At 47.1% G+C, this 24552-nt stretch overlaps 1 protein-coding gene across 2 annotated transcripts in view; it reads right to left on the bottom strand.

Annotated features, from left to right (window-relative positions):
* Positions 1-3212, bottom strand: part of SLC22A23 (solute carrier family 22 member 23) — a 177249-nt gene extending 174037 nt beyond the window's left edge. For both annotated transcript variants that reach the window (XM_030552319.1, XM_030552318.1), the window contains exon 1: positions 2548-3212. In XM_030552319.1, coding sequence (XP_030408179.1) covers positions 2548-3090 — 543 coding nt within the window. In that variant the 5' untranslated portion in view covers positions 3091-3212. The remainder of the gene's footprint in view (positions 1-2547) is intronic.
* Positions 3213-24552: the final 21340 nt, after the last annotated feature.

Genomic DNA, 24552 nt, shown 5'->3' on the forward strand with positions numbered 1-24552 from the left:
CCCTAGACCAGTAGTCTTCAAACTTTTTTCATTTGTGGACACCTAAAAAATTTCAAATGGAGATGTGAACCCCGTTGGAAATCTTAGACACAGTCTGCAGACCTCTGAGGGTCCACAGACCACAGGTTGAAAACCACTGCCCTAGAACATATGCATAGCTCAGTCTCCAGTCATAACAGAAGATAATCTGTCCCCATCAAACACAATTTCAGATTTGTAGTTTTATATCACATAACACTAAATTCAGTGTGCGTGCTCATCTTCGCAGAAGGTATATGACAGATTTTTGACCCATTGTGCTTGTGAATTTTTCTGGGGTTTAATTTGCTTGCTCTATATCTGGTTGATTTTTTCACACCATTTACACTTTAAGGGACATGCTGAAAAACTGAAATGATTTCCAATAACCAATATGAACCTGTGCTGGCTGCAAGAAAGAGCAACCAGACTGGTCATTTGCTTACTGTATGTCCAGCTGAGGAAAGCAATGCAGCATGGTTAATCCAAACAAAGTTCCCATGTGAGAACTAATTTTTGCTGAGCTTTGGGAGTTTGAGATTAAGGGAACTATCATGATGTAACATTTTCATTTTATATCTCATGAGCTACAGCTGTTTATTAATATCAGTGAGACTTGTACACAGATGGTACAAAAGACTTTTGCACCACTAACGTAAATAACAAACATTAAAAATTCATCACATGTGAAGGCAAAGTGATCCTATTTCCATATATGTTTCATTGTAGCTTTAACTATAAACCATATTTATAATTTACAGAACTACTTTATGCAATAAAACATTTTATATGTATACATTTTTCCTTTTTGACTAGAATGATTTCTATACCTAAAATGCATGTCTCCCTTTATTCCTTCACTAAAAACAAAAAAGAAATACTTATATTTCACAGTGCATACCAGTCGTGCTACGTTCCTCACTAACTGCCACCCTCAAAAGCTTTTGCAGAAAAGAAGCTTGTTGTGTAATCTAACACTGATCTACTTAGTATGCTGCATTGGTACAGGGGAAGCCTACATAATGACTTGAGGTTCTCTGTTTAAAACTGTTTTCTTTTTGCTGTTTGGTGACAACCACGATACAACTGTAGAAAGGTTTTATTTTAAAAAAGAGTATTTTCATTAGCTCAATGGATTTTTAGCTCTTGAGAGATTAGTGCTAGCACTGAAAACTGTGAAGATTAGATGAGTATATCAGTAAATAAACCACTGACTGTAGACCCCATGTCCTATTTCTTGTCCCTTGCAACTTTGTATCTTAATAACAAAAATGCTTTAAAACATAAACCTGAGACAGAAGTCTAGAATATTGGAGTAGGTAGGAAAGAGGAGGAAAGGAAAAAGGATTCAGGTTTTAAATACATTAGTTCAAAGAGTACATCAGGATACAAAGTATGGGATTTATTCAAGGCTAGCTGGCTAATGGGTTATTGATTGCTTTTGCTTCTGGATGTGTGGGTTCAATTGTTTCGTGACAAGCCCAATGGTGCCAAACTATTCTTCAGCGAACTGCGTATATGCATGTTCAGAACAGCCACAGATATGGGCCAATACTAGCAATTGCATTTAGGAGAGGCCCAGCATTACATTAACAACAGCTGTTGCAGAGTTAAGGATTCAGGTTCAATGACACAGCTGGGTGTAACTTCTGACCAACACCTGCCGGTAATATATCTCGTTCATGCCAGTCCCATTAGAAAAACAAACCTATAAAGAATCTGGCATTCAGGAAGTAGATAAGGGTTCAGGATGCATGTGAACCAGACACCGGCTAGTTGCCTCCTGGCCTGCTTTCCCTCCTGGGTGTCTGGTCACAAGTTTAATTGAGGCATCCCTTCTCCCCTGGGGGCAAGGGCTCCACAGTCAAACCCACGTTGCTTATTTTGTCCTCCAGCCCCTCAGATCAACCTATGCAGTTGTGAGACTGGCTTGTGTAAATGAGCGTGGAGGTAGAGGTATGGGGTGTGGAGGGAAGAACAGCTCAGTGGTTTGAGCACTGGCCTGCTTAAACCCAGGGTTGTGAGTTCAATCCTTGAGAGGGCCATTTCGGGACCTGGGGTTAAAAAAAAAAAACAACAGCAAAGTCTGGGGATCTGTCCTGCTTTGAGCAGGGAGTTGGACTAGATCTCCTGAGGTCCCTTCCAACCCTGATATTCTATAATAGGTGCTGGAACAAGGGATGCTCCCGCACTCCTTGACTTTTAAGTGGTTCCCATCATATACAGCAGTTACAGTTTGGTTCACCTCCACTATACAAATTGTTCTACCCCCCCTGCTTGGAGGGACAAATAAGCAGTGCTTAATTTGTAATGAAAGAGGTGCCCAGGCTCCAGTAATTAGGTGCTGGGGCTCAAGCATTTTTTTTACTTTCATAACTGAGGCAACAAGCCCAGAGGTCCCAGGGCTATGAACGGCCAAGCCTAGAGGTGCCCAGGTTAAGCACTGCAAATAAGCCAAATGCTCTGGAGCGGAGCGGCCAGGGGTGCAGTGCGGGATGCCAGAGACGGGGGGGCCTCCCTGCTCCTTACCTTGCTCACGACGTTCTGGACGAGGCCGGCCCGGATCCGGTACTGCCACTCGTGGCAGTGGCACTGGCTGGCGTTGTCTCCCGGCGGCAGGGTGGGCAGCGCCGGAGTCCCCAGCATCCCGGCGCCGCTGCTCTGGCTGTGGTTAGCGGGGCCCCGGGTCAAGTGGCCCGTCCCGTTGCCCTGCCCGTCCGCCTCCCGGCACCAGAAGTCGGGCTGGTCCAGCAGGAAGGAGTCCGAGAACTGGCTGAAGCCGATGAAAAGGGCCGGGATCCAAGTGAGCAGCACCAGGGTCCTCTGGTACCCGCCGCCCAGCCCGCCGAGCAGAGGCAGCACCGAGCCATCGTAGTCCAGCAGCAGGGGGCTGGAGGAGCCGGCGGCGGGCGGCGGCGGCAGGGTCTGGATCTCCGCGGGTGCGGGGGGAGCCACCGCCAGCGTCGCTGCTGCAGCCGCCGCCGAGCCCGCCTCCCCGGCCGGCAGGGACCCGTTCTCCTCCGGCAGCTGCCGGCCTCCGCCAGCCGCTTCGCGTCGCCGGTCTATCGCCATCCGGGAGCCTCACATAGAGAGCGCAGGGGTGGGATGGGGCCGGGCGCTTCACAGCTAGCGCGGAGCTGTCCCGGGAAGGCGACCCGGGCCCCCCCTGTCCTGCGCTTCAAGCCGCGCTCGGCCGAGAGCCCCCGCCGCCGCCGCCGCCACCAAGCCTGCCCGAGCCGCCTCGGGGAAGCCTCCGCAAAGCCGCCCCCGCTCCGCACGGCCACGCTGCGGCTTCCCTGCCCCAGCGCCCGCTACGGGTCCCGTGGGCAAGCCGGGGGCAGCGGCCCCGCAGGGCAGAGCTCACGGCACCGCCTGGCTGGCTCCGTCCAGCCCCTGGCCCCGCACATCTGGCTCCGCGCCACGGGGGGCGAGTCCCCCCACCCCGGGGCCCGCCGGGCTGCGGGAGAAGCCCCGAGAGCCGCTGCGCCTGGGGGAAGCTGGCTCCAGTGCGCGGCGGCGCCTCTTCCTCTCTGCCGAGGCTCCTGCTGCTGCACGTACTGGGGAAAAGGGGCGGGGAGCGGTCCCCGCTCCCTTCCGCGTGCGCCTCTCTCGGCAGCCTCAACCTGCACCGCCAGCCCCCGCCCTCCCCAGGCCGGAGGTAAAGGTAACAGCAGCAGCACCTGCGCTTGGCGCCCGCGTCCTCGGTGGCAGCCTGGCTCCCCCTGCAGGGAGCAGCCGGACCCAGCCCTCCCCCCCGGGCACCTCCACCGGCAGCCGAGCTCAAGCCATGATCAGCAGAGGAGGGAGCAAATCCAGCGCGCTCCCTGGACACCCTGCCAGATCCGCTGAGCTCCGGCGCCTCTTGCTGCTGCTCCGGCTAGGAACGTGGAGGAGGATTTAGGAGCTTGCGCTGAATTGCAGCAGGGTTTGGCTCAGGCAGGAGGCGGTGGATGTGGTGTCAGCCAACAGCAGCAGGGGGGCTCGGTGTGGGGGGGGATGAGGGTCAGCGAACGTAGTAGCTTTGAAACAAGATTGACTCACGCGTCACACTCTCACCTACCCGCCCCTCTGATCGCTTTGATTCCTCTCCTCCTCACTCTAGTTACCCCCAGTTTAAAGGAATCGGAGTGGGTCTTCGTGCTAGGCTTCCTTCTCCTGGAGGCTCTTCAGTTAAGCACGTCCCGCTAGGCTATCTGTTTTGGCTAGTACTGAGATATCAGTCTAGTCTCTTAAAGCTGTTTAAATGTATACAGGCAAATGGCTTATTCGCTGTGATTTGATAAAGAGTTTCCTTTATCCCCCATGGGCTGGAATATGACATTGTGTTATTGCAAGGAGAATAAAAACGGGTAGAGTTAAAATGAATGCAGCCTAATAACACTCCATTCAGGTGGCCCAGAGTGTGTCGCTACTGCAGCAGAGGTAGTGCTGTATTTTACATCATGTATAGTCTCCGGGAAGATCACCAACATCCCTTTATAAGTTATAACTTCTTTCACCCACCACTGGAATGCAGCCAGCTCTGGGGTAGGATGGAAACGCTGCGTTAGATAACTGTTGTTACATTTGGCATATGTCCTTGTAAATAAGTTCTGCGAACATGTTTACACCACAACACAAATTATATTTACATGGCAGTTTTCATAGAAATATGCAAAGCCCTTCACAATTAACTCATTTATTAGTGGTAGGAGCCAAAAAGACTTGAACATGAAGAATAGTTCCAAGGTTAATAGTTGTTCCTTTCTAATTAAAAGTGGGGTGGAAAATAACACTGTTACAGATCTTTGATCTAGAGTTTTGTGGTTATTTCTGTGTGAATTATTTACTCTATGATGTCTATTATTCAGTAGGGTAAGAGTCCTGCAGCTTGCTGGTTCAGAAAAGCTATGAGAAGCCAAGTTACAAAACCACCCTGAGTGGCTGAAGAAGGAAGATTAGATAACCAGAGCAGTCATAAAGGATAACTGATGGGGAGGCCCAGAGGGGTCAAAGGCAAGACCAGAGGCTGAACCAGAACATCCTGTCTCTGAAGTCTATACAGATACAAAATAGTTGGAACTCAGAAGATGTATGTGCATAATTTCAAAGAAAATGGCAGTTGAAAAATTAAATTACAAAAAAATCATTACTTGTGTTAACCTCTGAGATAATTAAAATGAGGCTAGGCAGAATTTAATTTTTATCATTTCAATGGAATTATTCATGTTTATTTTAAAGTATTTTTGTATCATTTAGATTTTCACAGTTGTGCAGAATTATGGATTTTAATTTTTTTTCAACTTTTATTGATTTACATTTTTACAACTGTTGGAAATGATGGGGGATCAGACAATGAGGGGGTCTGATAATTATTCAGTAAAATTGACTGTAGATGTTGAGATTCAAAAAGTTAAAACTGTACAACCATTAAAACACCAATTGTCAACATCAGAATCTAAATATACAAAGTAAATATCCTTAAATCCAACTCTAAGAAGTTTTCAGCAGCCTTTTTCTTGCTTTACTTGTCTGTAAATTTCAATTATCAATGGAAATATTTTTTCATTTATTTGTGAGCATATGGTGAAATTTACATTCACCAACATTTACCAATAAAATCTAATATCTAAAAATAACAGTAAATATAATTTACTTTTCACAATAAATGCTGATTTTTTTCCCCCTTTGCATTTCTCTATGCTGGGAGAAAGGCTGGTGAGTTTTACTTTTGTTTAGTCAATTTCACCTTTTGGATTTTTTTCCCCCAGATGCCTTTGAGAACAGCAGAAATTTCAAATGTGTGGAAATCATAAAAACAGTATAGACAATGATTCTGCAAAAATGGCGCATGTAGACAGTCTGAGTTCAGTATGTAAAGTTACTTCACTTGTAAAAGTGTTTGTAAGATTGGGGCTATTTCTAGTACATTTAGGCAAACAATTAATTTGTGAATGGCCATTGATTTCAGTGGGAATTAGGTGCCTTAATACCTTTCAGGGTCCAGGCCTCTGTGGCAGAAACATGGATAGAATCCATTTCTCCAGGGCAGCATTCAACTGCCTTAACCATGAGACCAAATGTTTTCTTCCTGCAATCCCCTGCCTGATTCGTTATCCATTTTCCAACCAACAGAGGGCGAGGAACCCCAGTGGGCCACTCTGTAGTCCTCTCTGGTTCCATGGCCCACTGGGTTGGTGGCTCATCCACAGTGTTGTGAGCCCAGGCATGTACCTGGTGCAGTTCAAGGACTCCCCCAACACCTGTCCCTTTTACCGTGAGAGGGAGACTCTGGTGCAAATCTACATAGGCTGCATCAGGTTGCAGCCCCTCTTCCAGCTCCTCTTGAACCTCTTACTGAGGTTCTGGTTGCATTTTTGCTCACATCTCCTGACCTATGCACAGCCCATCCATGACCCCACAAAGTCACAGGACCTTCTCCTGACACTGGCCAAGATGACCATCCATTACTCCAAGAGGAGGAAGTTTGATGGGAAGTGCTTCACAAGTGTGTGGCCTATTTCTGTTCCTTTGTCCAGTCATGCCTCTGAGCAGAGTTCCTCTAGACCATGTCCACTGACTTCTTAGACCCCTTTGAGGAGCAGTTAGTGCTGTCTGGGGTTCTCTGCTTCTTATCCACCTCCCAATCGCTCATCCTTTACCTCTGATCTCACTCCCAGGCCTGTTTTTTCATTTGTTGCCCCGAGAATCAATTGTAGCCTGGGCTCAGTAGTTCCTCCCCTTTACCTGAAGGGGAGGGCCTGAAGTTATGGATGTGCCTAGAGGAGCCTGCCCCAGTACTACAATTAGTACGCTTGTTGCAACTCCTGCAACAAATGAAGCAGGTCAGCCTTAATTCTGGTGTTTCCCATTTTTTTAGTGTTTGATTTTGAAACCTTAATAATGTTCTTTTAATGATTTTTTTTGTTATTATAAATTAGTTGTCAAACAACACATACAAAAAGGAATTTCTCAAACAGCACAGTAAGTTACTGAACAGTACATACAGTCTTTAGACTTGGTTAGGTTATGTAAGTCTTAATTAAATGTATAAATCAAACCAAGTTGGAATAAAGTCATTCCGTAGCTTTTTAAAAAAATCCTCAAATGTTTACTATTAAATGGCCCAGGGTTTGAGCTGGTCTCTGAACTCAGAAACCACAGGCTTTGAGACAGTCCCCATTTGACATGTCCCCCAAGCATGAGATGATATCCAATCTTCTAATAGTAACACAAATAAAAATATTTTTCAGCAGAATGGCTGTGAAACTGCAGCCCGGTGACTATATTTTAATTGTGATACTGTGAGAATGGTATAGAATATTAACTATCAGTTCGTGAGCAAGAAAAGTGTTTTGTTACTTGTAATGGGAACTGCTGGCTGCTAGATTTTGAGGGTCACAGTCAGTTTTGCTTTGTAACTTGATTTCTAGAGCAAGGAAAACATGAACTACACCCAGAATATCCCTTGAGGGTTATGAGAGTATAGTCAGAGGTGCCCTGAGGGAACTCACTGACTCAGAATGCAGACAGATAAATTACACCTCAGTGCAAACTAACTGTGCCAGTGTGTGTACATGCTACAGAAAATACCAAAAAAATGTAAGGACTGTGACTTAAAGCCTAAGTGCCTCAAATGTGTTAATCACCATGTTCCAATCTCACAGGACTACATTGGCATATTTCATAAAACTAGAGCTTGTAATCAAGGACTTTATTGCACATGAAATATTTCCTTGCACTTTCTCCAGGTTTTGTTACCCCTCCAAGTAGGAGACATGCCCAGTGGAGAGCTTCCCTTTACAGGAGAAACCCAAAGTCTGTTATTCATCCTGTTCTGTAGCAGTGAAGGGAAAGCAGCTTAATCCAGCAAAAAGTTGCAACCAGTAAAAGATGATAATGAAGGAATTATTGTAACTGGTGCTAGAAACCAGAACTATCCATTTCAATAGCACTAGACTTATTTAAATATATCAGTAAGGGCAAATTTTGTCTTCCCCCAACATCTGCAAATGGCCATCCACCCAGCTTCCACTCCATGGCACATCCCAGATCCCAGCCCAGTCACTGGACAAGGGTATTTGGCAGAGAATTCTGGCTTATGAGGCAATTTTTAAGTGAAATTACTATGGGGAAAGTGTGTCAAATTGACAGCTCTGAAAACTTAAGTGCCATTTTCAGAACAAATACAGCCTGAGCAGTATTAGTATAAATCTTCCCCCAATCCTACCTCCCCTGCCATTTTTCTCCGATTTAGAAAGAATTCTGATACTGGAAAGAGTCTTGGTGCCTATACAATTCTTGACCTTTCTGCCAAAGACATCCAACAAAAGTGCCAATTGCAAAGGGGGTTTAGACACTACCCACAACTGGAACAGAACCCATTAATTCCATTTTATACCTATCAAACAGATATCACAGGGGTAGACAACCTATGGCACACGTGCCAAAGGCGGCACGCAAGCTGATTTTCAGTGGCACTCACGCTGCCTGGGTCCTGGCCGCTGGTCCGGGGAGCTCAGCATTTTAATTTAATTTTAAATGAAGCTTCTTAAATATTTTAAAAACCTTATTTACTTTACATACAACAATAGTTTTGTTATATATTATAGCTTATAGAAAGAGACCTTCTAAAAACGTCGAAATGTATTACTGGCACACAAAACCTTAGATTAGAGTGAATAAATGAAGACTCGGCACACCACTTCTGAAAGGTTGCCGACCCCTAAGATATCAGATGGCAGTAACCTTGAGTCACTGCTGCCAAGAGCTGGGCTCATGTTGGAGACCTACAGGTCAACATTTGAAGTCTTAAAATTACTAAGGGACAGAATATTGATCCAAAACAAACTGTTTACACTGGTACATGTACCAATTACTTCTTTCTATATACACTACGATGTGTGCTATGCTTTACACCTTGTGCACCTAAAATTTCAGCATAACCCTGTTTCTTTTATAACCCTTACATTCTCTGTTGAACAATGATGAAAGAATAAATTAAACGTTATTTTGTATAGCCCGATATCCCAAGTGCTTTGTTGCATTAAACAGCAGCTGCAGGTGAGAGAATTATGAGGTAGAGGGCTAAAGGAAAGTGATATTGTTAGGCCATTGTCCATATTGTCCATAAACAGACAATCTGGGAAGAGAAGAAAGGCTGTTTTGAATGGCAAGTCCTACAGAGAAGGCTCTCGCCCCAAACTTAGCCAGACTGTATAAAGAAACCAAGAAGAGGGCAGTACTCAGACCGAGGAAAGTTGATAGGGGAATAGAAAGTAAAATGCCCACAGGACTGCACAGGATTGGGGTACAGGGAGGCATTAAGATACTTGTATGTTTTCTGAAAGCTGGCTTGTCACCCTATGCATTGCTTTAGCTTGTAGCAGCAGCCAATGGGCCCAGGACTCTAGCTGGATATCATCAGGACACTGAGACACCCTACATATACACCCAGCTGGTCTATATTAGCTGCAACACTGGCTCTATCCCACCCAACAATCCCCATACACTAGGGTCATTCTCCTGAGGCCAGCAATGCCAGCAGAGCACCACCCAGCTCAGGATTTGAGTCTGCTTGTGTCCTAAATGGATATTTTCAAAATGTTCAGGTAGGAATGTATATTCTCTCCTCATTGTGTACTAATATAGGTAATATAGGTTAGCCTTCACAGGGAAACAAACTATCAGCTAGTTCAAGTTAAAGAGAAAGAATGTACTGGGCTTTAGCACAGTGTTTGCTTTCATTAATAAAATTGTGATTAAACAAATGATTATACCACAAATGGATAAATACTAGAGTTGTAAGGGGAAAGAATGCTCTCTAATGTTTATATTATGTGTTATTTCATTTTCAAAGGATTTTTTCAGTTAAAGTTAAGAGATTTGCACTGATAAGTTAACATTTCTCTATCTTCTAGAAGGCAGGCAGCCAAGTAACCGTAGATATATGATACATTCAGGTCTGGCAGATTTCTGATTCTAGATATAACCACTCTTCTACACCTCAGCCATATAAATGATCAAACCTTCATTCCAATACATTGCTAAAGTTGCCTCATCTCATAGGGCCCAGTCCTGGAAAATTGCCCATTGCCTCCTTCATGGTGCTTATGGTGCTAATTCCAAGCTCATTGAAGTCAACAGGAATGGTTCCACTCCCTTTAGATTAACTCCTGTTGAAGTCAATGGGAGTATAGGGCACTCGACCGCTCAGAAGTGCTTAGCATTTCACAGGACTCACCCCATAGCACCTACTTCTGCTCCCTGTGAAATAAATAGCAACATTCCAGTTAACGTCAACTGGAGCAGGATTGGGCCCCTAGTGTATAAAATCAGCCATGGTGCTCACCAGTATGCACCCAATGTATTTGAGGGTAAGTGTGAATCATCAGCCATGCTAAAAATACTGTATTGGGTGACCTCTGTTGAACTTACAATATGCTTTTTTATCTCTGCTGCACAGTGAAGCTAGTACATCAGAAGAATCTGAAAACTAAGTAGGCAGCCAGGAAATGCAAGTTCCTAGAATGGCTCTCCAGCTGGAAGAGCCTAACTGGAGACATTCTGTCAACAGAGGAATGCTGGCATCAGCAGCCTAAGGAGAGTGGGGAGCTACACATGGGCTATTCACATACTTCAGGAGATAGCATTCAAAATGCAACACAGGAAATCTTGGAGAAAGGAAGAGGGTAATGAAGGGAGTGGGGGAGGGGAGAAGTAGAGGAAAAATCATCTAGGAAACTAAAAAAAAAAATCCTTTTGTTAAGAGGAACAATCTAAGCTGATGATAATGGGGAAGAATAATACTGGCTCTTGGCCTGTTTGAATGACTAGGACATAAAAGAACAGAGAATCACAAACAAATGTTGCAGCCCTTGTTATGGCATTCTCTTTGTTATTCCGCTACATTAAGCTGGTGTATGTGCCCATCAATCAATGGCATAAGCGAGGGGTGGGCAAATTTTTTGGCCTGAGGGCCACATCAGGGTGCAAAACTGTATGGAGGGCCAGGCAGGGAAGGCTGTGCCCCTCCCGCCCCCATCTGACCTCTCCCACTTTCTGCCCCCTATCCCCCTCAGAACCCACCACCCATCCAACCCCTTCCCGCTCCTTGTTCCCTGACCGTCCCCTCCTGGGACCCATGCCACCTGACTGCCCCCTCCCGGGACCCCCACCACCTATCCAACCTGCCTCCTGACTGCCCCGACCCCTATCCACACCCCCACCCCCTGACAGGCTTCCTAGGCAGGGCCGGCTCTAGGCACCAGTGTTCCAAGCATGTGCTTGGGGCAGCACTTTCCAAGGGCCAGCACTCCAGCTCCTTTTTTTTTTGCTTGGGACGCAAAAAGCCGGGAGCCAGCCCTGAGCAGAGGTGAGCTGCGGCAGTGGGGGGAGCGGGGAGGGCCTCAGGAAGTAACCTCTCCCTCCCAGCTCACCTCCACCTTCTCCCCTGAGCGTGTCGCCACTCCACTTCTCACCTCTCCCTCTCAGGCAAGCCTGGGAGGGAAGGAAGAAGGGGTAGGAAGGGAAATGCAGCATGCCCGGGGGAGGAGGCAGGGCCGGGGTTTTGCGGAAGGGGTTAGAATGGGGCGGGGAAGGGGCGGAGTTGGGGCAGGGCCCGGGGAGGTATAGGATAATTTTTTTGCTTGGGGCAGCAAAAAACTTGGAGCTGGCACTGCTCCGGGAACCCCACCCCCTGGCCAATCCCCCCATTCACCGTCCCCTGCCCCCCGAACTTCTGCCCCATCCAAATGCCCCCTGCTCCTTGTCCCCTGATTGCCCCCCCAGGACTCCCTGCCCCATATCCCACCCCCAGGCCCCAGCCTCCTTACCCTGCCATCAGAGCAGCATATTTGGAGCTGTGCCTCCTGGCCGGAGCCAGACACACTACCACCCTGCCCAGCATGAGCACGCAGCCCCACTGCACAGAGCGCTGCAGGCATGGCTGAGGGGGCGGGGGAACAGCAGGGGAGTGGCCAGGGTCTAGCTGCCTGGCCAGGAGCTCAGGGGCTGGGCAGGATGGTCCCGCAGGCTGGATGTGGCCTGCGGACTATAGTTTGCCCACCTCTGGCATAAGCAATGCCAACATAACACTGGCTTTCACCTGCATAATAGCAAATACAATTGCCCCCCCCCCCAAATGTGACAGAATTTTTCTGCCATGCTCCATATGTAGGGCAAGAGTGAGTGGAATTGGCTTTAAAAAGAAGAGCCTGGAGTGATAACTGGGGATGTTATTAAGGAGAACAATGTTCGTAAGGTCATCAAATTTGTGACCTTGCAATGGGAGAATCTTTGAGATTCACCAATTTCATAGCTGTCTGGAAATGAGGTGGGAAAGAAGCCAAAAGTGCATCCTAAAACCCCAGATATCTTGTAGCTTAGTGTTTCTGCCAGTATCTCAGGATACATTTCTCATCTCCAGTCCTTTCTCACAGTGAATGTATTTTACAAATACTGGACATCTGGACCTTGACAAAACAAAGAGGTCTGTCCATTTACTGTCTCCTATATATTCATGGTCATTTGGCAGGGGTGAGGGCAACAGGCAAATATCACAGTGGCTTAGGACCAGATTGTAATTCCCCTTACCCTGGTGAGCAGTTACTCTAACAAGTTGTTCCAAGGGCTCCTAGTGAGCAAGGGTTTCACAATCTGGCCCATAGCAGATAACAGGTTTTCTCAATTCAATTATTCATTTACAGGATATTTAAAAATTGAGGGGGGGGAGGGAAGATTGTGTCTAACCTCCCAGTGACAGTGGAAACGCAAGGTTGAATAAAGGACAGTTACCTGTTCCGTAGCTGGCATTCTTCAAGATATGTTGCTTGTATCTATTCCACAGTAGGTGTGCGTGCTCGCCACATGCATCGGTGCTGGAATTTTTTCCCTTAGCAGTACCTGTAGGGGCAGTGCTGCTACGACCCCTGGAGTGGTGCTATAAGGGGAGCTGCACAGTCCCCCCACCCTCAGTTCCTTCTTGCCAGACCAACTCCAACAGAGGGGAAGGAGGATGGGATGTGGAATAGACATGAGCAGCACATCTCGAAGAACACCAGTTATGGAACAGGTAACTGTCCTTTCTTCTTCGAGTGATTGCTCCTGTGTATTCCACAGTAGGTGATTGCAAGCTATGTCTGATGGAGGTGGGTAAGAGTTCACAGATTCCCTGGCAGAAGCAAAGCTCTACCAAAGCCAACGTCATACCTGGAGTGGGAGACAATAGCATACTGCGATGTGAACGTGTGCACTGAGGACCAGGTAGTGGCTCTACAGATGTCCTGGATAGGGACATGGGCCACAAAAGTAGCCGACAAGACCTGAGTCCCTGTCGAGTGCGCCCTCACAATAGGTGGTGAGGGAACCCCTGCCAGGTCGTAGCATGTTTGGATGCACGATGTAATCCACCGGGAAAGCCTCTGGGTGGAGATTGGTTGACCCCTCATTCACTCGGCTGAAGCAACAAAGAGTTGCAAGGACCTGCGGAATGGCTTAGTCCAATCCAAATAAAACGCAAGCGCCCTGAGCATATCGAGTATATGGAGGTGGTGTTCCTCACTAGAAGCGTGAGGTTTGGGGCAGAGGACAGGCAGGAAGATGTCCTGGCCCATGTGAAAAGTGGAGAGCACCTTAGGGAGGAATGCAGGGTGTGGGCAGAGCTGCACCTTATCCTTGTGAAAGACTGTGTAAGAGAGGTCGCAGGTCAGGGCTGACATGATAGTCATGAGGAAGGCTACCTTCCATGAAAGCTGAGACTATGAGCATGTGGCCTGGGATTCGAAGGGGAATCCCGTGAGACGGGATAACACCAAGTTTAGATCCCACTGAGGAAATGGGGTTTTAGCATAAGGAAAGGACTGGTCTAGCCCTTTGAGGAAGTGCCCAGTCATGGCATGGGAGAAAACTGAGCAGCCCTAGACTGGTGGATGGAATGCCTAAATAGCTGCCAGGTGCACCCTGATGGAGGAAGGTGCCAGGCCCTGAATTCTAAGGTGAAGGAGGTACTCAAGGATAAGTTGGATTGGGGCAGCCATCGGGGAAGTACCCTGCTTGCCTGCCCACCTGGAGAACTGGGACCACTTTGCTAGGTAGGCTTGGCATGTGGATGGCTTCGTACTTTCTAGGAGGACATGCCTGACCACTTCAGAACACCTGGCCTCCTCTGCATCTAGCCATTGAGCAGCCACACTGTCAAATGGAGGGTGGTCAGGTTTGGGTGGAGGAGGTGGCCCTGGTCCTGGGAGAATAGGTCTGGGCGGAGCAGCAATGACCATGGAGGGGCCACCAGCAAGCCCAGGAGGGTCCCGTACCAATGTTGCTGGGACCAGGCTGGAGTGATCAGGAGGACTCGTGCCTTGTCCATTTCTACTTTCTCTAGGACCTCGCCGATGAGGGGAAAAGGAGGAAAGGCATAAAGAAGTTGACCCGACCATGACAGGAGGAAGGCATCTGAGATCACATTCCTCCCCACCCGCCCCTCGAACAGAACCTGGGGCAATGGCGGTTCTCTTGGGTCACAAACAGGTCTACTTGGGGAGTGCCCCAGGTTGGAAGAGCTGGTGAGTGATCTCCGAGTGGAGAGACCACTCGAGTTGGGAGGAGAAAACCCTGCTCAAGCGATTGGCCTGCGTGTTGTTGACGCCTGGCAGGTGGAGACCCTTCAGGGAGATGTCGTGGGCTATACAGAACTCCCAGAGTCTGAGGGCTTCCTGGCAGAGGGCTGAGGACCTTGTCCTGCCTTGCCTGTTGATGTAAAACATTGCAGAGGTGTTGTCCGTGAGAACTCTGACCACCTTTCCGAGTAGCTGTGAGCTGAATGCCACACAGGCTAAGCGTATTGCCCTGAGTTCCCTGAAGTTTATGTGAAGGGAGAGCTCCGCGGCTGACCACATCCCTTGGGTTGGTGTGTTCCCTATGTGGGCTCCCCAGCTGAAAACTGACGCGTTGGATACTAGGTCTAGTGACGGGGTTGGGCCCCGGAAGGGAATTCCCTGGAGCATATTGGCCGGGCAGGACCACCATTGTAGCATGGTGATCACCGGCGCTGGAACCGAGAAGACCTTGTCCGGTTTGTCCCGGGCCTGGGAGAACTCTGAGGCCAGCCAGAGTTGGAGGGGCCTTATCTGAAGTCTGACGTGGTGGACCACGTACGTGCACGCAGCCATGTGGCCCATGAGCTGCAGACATGCCCTGGCCATGGTGACAGGAAACTCCATGACCAAGGCTATAAGCCCCTTGAGGGTCTGGAACCTGCTCAGGGGAAAGGAGGCTATGGCCTTGAAGGCATCTAGGAGAGCACCTATGAATTCTATGCGCTGCACCAGAACCAATGTCGACTTGGTCTCATTCACTAAGAGGCCTAGGTTGGCACACATAGCCAAGAGCAGGTCCACGTGGTTCTGCATCTGGCTGGGACCACAAGCTGCCCTTGAGCAGCTAGTCGTCGAGGTAGGGAAATACCTGTACCCCTCAGCATCTGAGGTAAGCTGCTACTACCGCCATACACTGTGTGAACACCCTGGGTGCGGTGGACAGGCCAAATGGGAGGACCATAAATTGGTAGTGGTCCTGTCCCACTAGGAAACAGAGGAAGTGTCTGTGCCCCTCGAATATGTGGACATGGAAGTAGGCATCCTGAAGGTCCAGGGCTGCATACCAATCGCCAGGGTCTAGAGAGAGTATGATGCAAGAGAGACCATGCGGAACCAGCATTTTACCATGAACCGATTGAGGTCTTGCAAATCCAGAATGGGCCTGAGCTCCCCTTTCACCTTGGGGATCAGGAAGTAATGGGAGTAAAACCCTTTACCCTGGAACTCCCATGGAACCTTTTCCACAGCTTCCAAACTGAGGAGCCGACCCAGTTCCTGCTGTAGCAGGGGTAGATGCAATGGGTCTCCCCTGCCATCCGAGGGTGGGGTTGAGAAAAATTGTAGCGTGTAAGTCTGGGAAATGGTGTTGATGTTATTCTGGACCATTCCACAAGGAACACAGACAAGCGGTTGCTGAAGGCAAACTTTATTGGTAGGAAAGTCCTCTCGGGGGCCACTTGGGTACCCTCCTGCAACCAGTCAAAAATGCCTCTTGCCCTGCTGCTTGCCCCTGGAGGGCCTAGGCTGCGGAGCAGAGCAAGACTGTTTCTGAGGTAGCCTCTTTTGAATTTTGGACCTCTTGTAGGCGGATTTGTATCTCAGCTGGGGCGCAGGGATGGAGGTTTGTGGCTTAGGCTTTTCCTTGGGCAGAACGTAGAGCCCGAGGGTTTGAAGGGTAGTACATGAGTCCTTTATGCCATGGAGCCTCACGTCTGTTTGTTCTGTGAACAGGTCCTTTCCATCGAAGGGAAGATCCTGCATCACAGATTGCACCTCCGTGGAGATCCCTGACAGCAGAAGCCATGATGCCCTGCGCATAGACACAGCCAAGGCCATGGACCAAGCAGCCATGTCAGCTGCATCGGACACCTCCTGCAGAGCAGTCTTTGTGGTGACAGTGCTGTCCTCCACCAGGGCCTTAAAATCCTTCCTTTTGCACTCCGGAAGGAAGGGCTCAAATTTCGGCAGCGACCCTCACAAGTTAAACTCGTAGTGACTGAGGAGAGCCTGGTGGTGGCCACCTGGAGCTGGAAGCTGGCCGATGAATAAAGTTTCCTGTCTTTTAGAGTCTTTATTTTTAGGTGTGGGTCCTGGTTGACCCTGTCTTTCTCTATGATTTACAGACTCCACCACTAGGGAGATGGGGGCTGGGTGGGTATAAAGGTATTCGTGCCCTTTTGTGGGCAAGAAATATTTGTGCCCTGCCTTTTTCAATATGGGCACAAGGGAGGCTGGCGTTCGCCAGAGGGCACTGGAGGTGTTAGCCACCCCTTCGTGCAGCGGGAGACCACTCTGCCCGGTACTGAGGACGAGAGCACATTGAACAAGGAGTCCGAAGGTCCCTCCATCTCCTCAGCTTGGAGCTGGAGACTGGACACTACTCGCTTCACTAGCTCTTGATGAGCCCTGAAGTCCTCTTGCGGTGTGGAGGTGGGTGGGGCTACAATCTTATCATCTGGTGCCGGGGAGGGAGCAGGTACGGTGCTCTGCACGTTGACTAGTGCCACGGGATCCACTCCTTGGTCAGATTCCTCGTGCGGTGCCGAGGAACCATGACCCGTCAATCTATCCCTCAGAGGTCTGGATAGTGTGGCTGAGGGAGCATCCGATGCCACCGCTATTGGCCGAGGGCCTGGCTGGGCATGCACAAGGGGTCAGTGGGGTCCACTGGCACCATTGGCCTTGCCATGGGGGCCCTTGCCATTGACTCTGCTGCAGCACCAGCGGCACCAGCTGGTTGGGTTGGCCTGACTGAGTCATAGGGGGCGGCCTGTGGGTCGAGGTCGGCGTTACTAATGACCTATCAGTATCGTGGGAGCAGTACAAGTGGTGCTACCGAGAACGATGTCTGCCACAGGACCGGGACTCTGATGTGGAGGAACGGTGCCGGCTTGAGCTGCTGTTCCTTGAGACGCTGCGATGCCTGGATCCACGGTGATGCGGAGCTGGTGATCCCCACTGGGAGTCACGGGCAAGGTGCCTCGAGACGAAAGAGCTGGAGTGTGACCAGCAATGGCGCCCATGTCAGGAGCGACTTCGGTAGCTCCGCTGAGAATGGGAGTGTCTATGGTGTCTGTGCCTGTCCTGTCTATACTCCCTATTCGGTGTGGAGCAGTGCCTGGAGCTCCGCTCCTACGGCACCTGACCAGACAACCTGGTGGGTGACAAAAGCGGAGGCCAGAAACTGTGTCCTGACAGGACACTGAGTGGCGAGCAGGCCCGAGAGCGGTTCCCTGACCGGGATCTGTGTCGGGTCGGCGTCGACTGTGGAGAGCCCAGCGGCGGCTTGCCTCCGGGCACCTGCAGAGTCATATTGTCCTTGGCTGCCTGCAGGGCCTCCAGCGTTGAGGGCATCCAGGCTGCTCGAACTAAGTTGGAGCTCTAGAGCCTGGGGGGGAACTGGGGCTGCCCGACGCAAGTCTAGCTTCACCCCCTGCTTTCTCTCAACACTTCTGAGAAGATGGAATCTTTCTCTGCTTCTTCGATGGGGAGCGGTGCCAGCCACAAGGAGGTGCCAGGAGATCGCCGCGCATTGAAGACTAAGTGCCCAGTGCCGATTCCACTCAGCGTACTGGGGTTGGAGCCAGTGCCGACTCCATGAGAAGGGCCCGAAGTCTAATATCTCTCTCTTTTTTTGTCCTGGGTTTAAAGGACCTGCAGATCTTACAGCGGTTGCTGATGTGAGATTCGCCCAGGCAGCAGAGACAGTCGGTGTGCGGGTCACTTCTGGGCATCGAACGCCTGCAAGACTCGCATGATTTAAACCCTGGGGCCTGGAGCATGCCCCGGCCTGAATTAGGGTGACCAGATGTCCCGATTTTATAGGGACAGCCCCAATTTTTGGGTCTTTTTCTTATATAGGCTCCTATTACCCCCATCCGCTGTCTCGATTTTTCATATTTGATGTCTGGTCATGCCAGCCCGAAGACTAACTAACTGACTAAACTGAAACTTTTCTTGGACTAACTAACACAGGTACTACTAATGACCAAACAAGGTCTTGGATGAGCTGCAGCAAAGTTGGAGCAGATAGTTCCAATGCACTGTCACTGGCAGAAAGAAGGAAATGAGGGTGGGGGGAGCGTGCGGCTCCCCTTATAGCACTATAGAGGCGACACTCCAGGGATCTGCTAAGGGAAAACTTCTGGCACCAGTGCACGTGGCGAGCACGCACACCTACTGTGGAATACACATGAGCAAGCACTTGAAGAAGAATTATACAGTAATCTTCCTTCTGCAAACCTTTATCATTTTTGAGCACTTTATGGGGAAAATGCTATTGAGACATATTATTTTTATAATCAGATAAATGTTTGTCTAGCTGGGTAATATTAGTTAATTTAGAGATGGCTTAGAGTCCAAACAGCTTCGGGAAATCAAGTAAACCCCATCCCTTACTATGTGGCAGAAGTGAGGTTGGATATTTAATATCAACACTTGAAGACTGAGTTGTAGACCTTGAAGGCTTCAGGTGGCTTTAGCCCCCTTAAAAATTTAGAGATTGAATTAATATCTAAAGAGAACACAGAAGCTCATTTGTCTCTCTTTATTAAAAGTGGACACAGTTCGTCATGGTACAAAACTACTCATTAAAGCATTATTTTAAAAAAGAGTAAAAAGAATGACTTACAAATCAGAAAGTTCCAACAATGATCTTCACCCTGGGTTTATTGAAATGAATTCTTCTGCAACATCTGTAAGGTATAAGTCCACAATTTTGTCCTTGTGTACATGTTAAATCATACACCAGTGGAGCAGTGATAGTCCCATAGTGGATTGATCCCATGTTTTAATGCTGTAACCCTTCATATGGATATAGATCAGTGGTTCTCAGCCAGGAGTCTGGGGCCCCCTGGGGGGCCACAAGCAGGTTTCAGGGGGGCCAAACAGGGCCAGTGTTAGACTCGCTGGGGTCCAAAGCAGAAAGCTGAAGCCCACTGCATGAGGCTGGAGCCCAGGGCCCTGAGCCCTACCACCCGGGGCTGAAGTTGAAATCTGAGCAATGTAGCTTTGTGGGGGCCCCTATGGCGATCTCCAGGCAATGGCCCTGCTTGCTACCCTCTAATGATGGCCCTTACTTTTATAGACAGAAAACCAGTTGTTGTGGCATAGCTGGGCCCTTGAGTTTTTATAACATGTTAAAAGGCCTCAGAAAGACAAAGGTTGAGAAGCCCTGACGTAGATCATTGAAACAACATTCACTTACATCAGTGATTGCAGGTACCACCAAAATCATCATCAGCTTTACCACTTTGGAAAACAGCCGATGTTTGGCTTAGCTGAGGAAATTCAGATATTTCTGAACCGACTTCAGCAATTTTTCTGTAAAATGACAGTTGACTTCCAACAGATGATGCTGGATGATTAGTCAATCATGGCTGAAATTGGAACCATATACCTGAAGCATGTCTTGACATTGCATTTCTGTTATGTTTGGATTTATGAGAGCATCAAGAATTTGAATAATTTTGTAGCCTCTCTGTTCAAATCTTGACTGAATACTGGACATTGTAAAATCAGTTACTTCAAAGTAGATGTACCCTTTGCTGAATTTGGGTAGCTGGATTCATCTACCCCATTTGCATTTTCTTGGGAACTTTTCTCTTCCTTGGAAGCACAAGCATTCCAGCTATCTCTAATTGTAAGCTTTTCCAGTGGATTTTAAGTTGTATCTTTCATCCAACTGGATGGACTGGAGTGAATTAAGTGTTATTTTCAAAAGAGATTTGCCTTCTGTTGCTGAAACATCCAGCACTTAACAGAGTGTGGACAGATTGTTTGCCATGGTTAGTACTTTTCAACCTAGTTCACTTCCAAAGAGGGATATATAGCTTTTCTATCTGAGTTACTAAGCCACCAGTTCAGGCTCTCATTTCAGGTTTTTTTGCTGCATCCTTTGCAACCTCCCAAATTGCACACTGTGCAAGGTAGTTCTTGGAAACTAAAATCAATGTTTCTGCCCTCACAGTCCATTTTGTTGGACAGAAGACATGGATGCCTAGTGATAAACTTAACACATCATATTTTATGTTCTATAAAATCTAGTTCAGATGATTCTTTAATTTATTTTGTGATTTTTGTAAATAATTTCAAGAGCATCTTTTAGGATAGTGGTTTTTAATAGCATCCTGCCATGTCAAATTCAAAGTATGCCCGTAGCACTGAGTGTGTGTGTATATACACACACACACACACACACACACACACACACACACACACATAATTTGTTCCACCTGTTGCAATGTAGTTGCTACACCGGATACTAAGCCTGCCATATTAACAGAATCATCATAGCACTATCGGTGATAGTTATTGATTCTCAGATTTAGATGCATTAATATCTTTAATTACTGATATGATTACCTCCACCATTGTACTGGTGACATCATACAGCACAATTAATGCTTCATGAACATTCATGTCATCCTCATTTCACAGACAAAACCACTTGCTCATTGTTGAAGCCTGTTTCATCTACTGTAATTGTATACCATGTTCCAGAAATTATCCCTCACAACTAAGAGCCATGATTTCCATAATCTCACTGTGAATAATTGGACTTAGAATTTATCTTTACTTTCAGCCACTTTGAAATATTGAGGTTATATTCTGCCTGCAAACAAAGCCGTTGAATAAAGTTACAGTCTACCTCTTCATTTAAGGGCAGATTTTCAGCTTGTCAGTATAATGGCCTCACTGTGGAAGTTCTTGTCTGACAAGAGAACATATACTATTTAATACTTTTATTAGATTCTTCCCTTTTTCTTCTGATAATATTGAAATCTTAGCATGTCACCAACATTCTTTGTGGTCTTTTGAAGTATATCAGCTGTTCATGGTGATGCCTCTCAAATTTGACTTGAGCCTTTTTCCAATGAGAGAATTCAGATTGTGTGAAAGCTTCATCTGTGTAGTTAACCAAAAATAGTTTCTACTATTGTACAACTTTTAGGTGCAAAGAAAGCATGTCATCACTAGCTTTCTACTAATGGAATCCTTGAAAATCATCAAACCAGAATGAGCAAAGCTTTCCAAGTTACACACAGGGAAAGATGTGTAGTGTCCTCCTTTTTAATCAATTTCCTTTTAGCATCTTGAAAATATACGTCGTTTTTGTACTTCAGTTGCTACTCAGTAAGAATGGCTTAGAATTGCCGAATCAAAACACACACACACACACACACACAACTCTGACAAACTGAAACATTTAGAAAAAACAATGAGGAGTCCTTGTGGCACCTTACAGACTAAAATTTATTTGGGCATAAGCTTTCATGGGCTAGAACCCACTTCATCAGATGCATGGAGTGGAAAATACAGTAGCAGGTATATATATATATAGTACATGAAAAGATGGGAGTTGCCTTACCAAGTGAGGGGTCAGTCTAATGAGACAATTCAATTAACAGTAGAATACCAAGGAAAGAAAAATCACTTTTGTAGTGGTAATGAGGGTGCCCCTTTTAAACAGTTGACAAGAAGGTATGAGTAACAGTAGAGGGAAATTAGTATGGTAAAATTAGGTTTTGCAATGACCCATCCACTCCCAGTCTTTATTCACGTCTAATTTGACGGTGTCCAGTTTGCCAATTAATTCCAGTTCTGCAGTTTCACATTGGAGTCTGTTTTTGAAGTTTTGTTGTTGAAGAATTGCCACTTTGGCTTTATATAGTCACTGCATTTGTTGAAAAAACAGATTTTTTGGAATGTGGCAAAATGAAGAAAGGGAACAGCCTGCACTTGAGCAGTTGATTACATTGGGAAACAATTGCTTTTATGTTTTTCTTGTATAACCTGCAGCAGTCCTCTCTCACCCTGAGACTAACAAGAAAAGACTACAAATAAGATGGTAGCTGGAGGCTCTTTGACCACCAGGCATGATAGAACTGGAGTTGGAGGCTGCAAAAAGCCAGCCAAAAAGTCTTGGGTTTCATGATGACTGGCTTCCCCACTCTCTTTGGAAAAGAGCACACGGAAGTGGGGGAGAAGAGCCTGTCCCAGGTCTCTCAAGAGAGAGGGGAATCAGAAGTTCTCATGCACAACCTAGAGCTAGAAAGGCAGAGGATCATTAGCCTTTCTGAGAGAAGGGAAATAGCCAGCATTGCTGCAGAAAGAGTGGGAAAAGCAGACAAGTGAGCCCCACCAAGGCACACAGAGCTCCGCTTCACAAGAACAGGAGATTCTGGTTGCAAAACCATTTCCCAACCAGGGAAGAAAGGAGTTAGCACCTGCTACAGGAGAAACCTTCAGCAGAATCCCAGCTACCATGAGTCAGTTGATATCACTGGGGAAGACAAAAGACTTCAAGCAGCTGAGACCATCAGATGCTTATGGAAGCCTGGGCTGAAGAGAAACTGAGACATTAGGTGATTGCCTGCGCCACAATAATTAGCTAGTGTAAAGATGATATTCAACAGCTATTTTATTTAGCTCTCCTCCCCTTTCCATATAAAAACAGCTGTCTACTACCCTGTATTAAGGGCTCTTCAACACAGTCAGCCCAGATCCACTGCCTGAAAAAGGAGACAGACTGAAAGGCTTTGTATTCATTGCCATGTGTTTTTACCATGAGATAACAAATGTGCATTAATGATCCCCCTGTAAAATTCTACTAGAGACAAGACACTTGTAGATTTAATAGCGAACTAAATTGATGAGGTCAACCACAGGTGGAGGTATGGTGTTGACCACCCCTCCTCCACAGCTACATCAGGCTAAAAGCTACATGTGCCTTGTCTCCACTAGGATTTTACAGTGTGATAACTAATGCAAGTTAGTTTTCCCATGGTAAACACACCCCTTATTTGCAGTGACAACATAGCCCAATATGAAGAAAGAAGATCAAAAGAAAGTAATGAGAAGACAAAGAAATTGCTTCCAGCTGCTCTGCAGACTCTCTTTCAGTGGATCCTCCTCCTTCTCCCAAACAGGCTAAGTGAAGTAATTGGCATGTGACTTGTTATACAAGTGAATGAGTGCAGTAATTGTACAGGGTTAGTTGTGCTTATATGGCACATGGATGTTTGATTCAGCATTTGCTTACTAAGCAGCCAGATTCTGAGGGTGTCCTGAAAGAAATCCATTGATTAAATCCTTCTTCCCCACAAATTCAATGCTTCATTCACCAGAGCCAGAGCAATTACTTTCCTTTTGCTTTTGATATCTGATGCCTTCCAGATGGCTTGGAGATTAGTGGACACAGGTGCTAAATTTAGAAGAATTAGTGGGCATAAATACTGATTAAAGAAACGTTTACTGCCATTGCCTCTACAAATAATGCATCTTGCATGTCCTTTTAAAAACGATCTTGTGAATTTACAGGAATATCTGCTAATTGGGCTGGCTTCTCAGACCTTGTAACTGGAATCTTCTGTTAGCTATACAGCAGGCAGTGGTAAAGTTAGCTTCCTCATACCACCTTGCCCATAAACATCAATCCCAACCTAGAGGAACAGAGAGGATGATTCCCTCCCTAAGCTCATTCAGTTGCTGAATTCTCTAAGAGGCTGTCAGTTGGGGTGCCGATTGTGGTGGTGTAGTTTTATGTTGAATCAGGTGGAAATGTGTCCATTGGGACTTGGACTGGAACAACCAAACTCACTGCAGTAGGGATTGTATTTGAAAGGGGAGGTCTGTTCTGATACAATTGTAAAAATAGCACTGTGTCTCCCAGTGTCTCTCTTCTCTGTTGTTTCCATATCCAATCCACTTAGTATCAAAGTAATAAGATGATTTCTCTGTCATCTTTGCAACCACAATGTGAGATCCCAAACTGGGCTCTTCCCTTCTCAATGCAATAATAAGAATTCTGCAGGCCAATTTCTGTCCTCATTTACACAGGTACAATTCCTTTCTTTTCAAATTATGCCCTCAGTGACATCTGTGGAGACCCATTGTCTTTGATGGATTTGCAGATGTGATTGATTGGGATTTAATAAACAGTTCTATTGATGAGGCATGA

Source organism: Gopherus evgoodei, chromosome 2 (genome assembly GCF_007399415.2).
Source record: "Gopherus evgoodei ecotype Sinaloan lineage chromosome 2, rGopEvg1_v1.p, whole genome shotgun sequence".
NCBI classification, from domain to species: domain Eukaryota; kingdom Metazoa; phylum Chordata; order Testudines; family Testudinidae; genus Gopherus; species Gopherus evgoodei.